General features: G+C 48.2%; 1 protein-coding gene across 1 annotated transcript; it reads left to right on the top strand.

Annotated features, from left to right (window-relative positions):
• On the top strand, positions 1-1,153 carry LOC121812204 (the record flags this gene model as incomplete). The annotated part of the gene is given in 1 exon segment (XM_042213639.1): positions 1-1,153. A coding segment is annotated over 1 exon segment (990 nt), but the record flags the coding sequence as incomplete, so codon positions are not given.
• Positions 1,154-1,162: the final 9 nt, after the last annotated feature.

Below are 1,162 nucleotides of genomic sequence, written 5' to 3' on the forward strand. Positions count from 1 at the left end.
GGACTTGGATAATTCTGTTCCCTTTTTTTTGGACTCCAGGGACACTATACAGCGAGTCACCTCCGTACCCGATCATTCACCTGGTGCTCTCGCTGGTAACCCCTGTGTTTTTGAGCCCTCTGATTCAGGAAACGCTCGCAGCGTTTCCTTTGGTTTAGCGGATATGACGGTGTCACCCGTGGAGGTAACTGAACCTAAGACTGTTATTTCTCACCAGACTCATCTACACACTGCTACTAGCATTGTAGCCCCGCAGAACTGTGTTACTCCGCCCTTGGACTCTAGGGTTTCCCGTTCAGAGTTCAGCCATACACCGGTAGCATCATTAGCTCTAGATATAACGGTGCATGCTGAGGAGCACAAACCATCAGAGACCATGTGTTCTATAGCTAATGCTCCTCCTAGTGACTGTTTCATGTTCCAGCCTATTTTCTCTTTAGACATTCCTGATATTTCTCAGCCTACTCCTCAACCAGCCACTGCCTTCGCGGCTCCTCAGAGAGTTACTAAGAACAAGACCTGTGTTGCTGAGCCAGCCAACTTAACATCTACGCTTAGCGTTCTGCCTGAGCCAGGTGACACAGAGACTAGTAGCCATTCCTCTGCCATGAACAGTGTAATCTTTAAACCAGCTCTTGTATCTGTGACTCCCAGTGTTGCTCCTTCAGTTTCTCAGGCTGTGGTTTTTCCTGTGCCACAACTTGAAAGTGCTAACTCGGACGCTACCTGTGTAAACTCACCTTCTCTCGTGCCTGCTAAGGTCAAGAGCCGCAGGATTTCATCTGCTATACATAGACTGGCAAATGATTTTGGTTTGAGCACTGCAGAACTGTTTGCACAGGTTAAATTCTCTGTTCCACACTCATGTCAGTTTAACTCTGTGCGCCCTGCTTTTCGGGCAGGTTACATAGACTCTATGTGCACTTCGTCTCGTGCTACATTCTGTACCGCTGTGTGTAGTGTTGTCTCACATTCAGGTTGTCCTGACGCTGCTTGTGTGAGTTCTCCTGTACCTGTGGCTGCTCCTGGACTCACTCATTCTAAAACTGCTAATTGTGACATGGACAACTTAAGTACAGCAGAGCTGCTAGAACCAGCCCACCATGAGTCGCAGTTTGCTGACACTGTGTTTGGCTCCAACTTAGTTCACCCAGTGACTGTT

Source organism: Haplochromis burtoni, unplaced genomic scaffold (assembly GCF_018398535.1).
Source record: "Haplochromis burtoni strain Fernald_Lab_line unplaced genomic scaffold, NCSU_Asbu1 Contig_462, whole genome shotgun sequence".
Lineage (NCBI taxonomy): Eukaryota > Metazoa > Chordata > Actinopteri > Cichliformes > Cichlidae > Haplochromis > Haplochromis burtoni.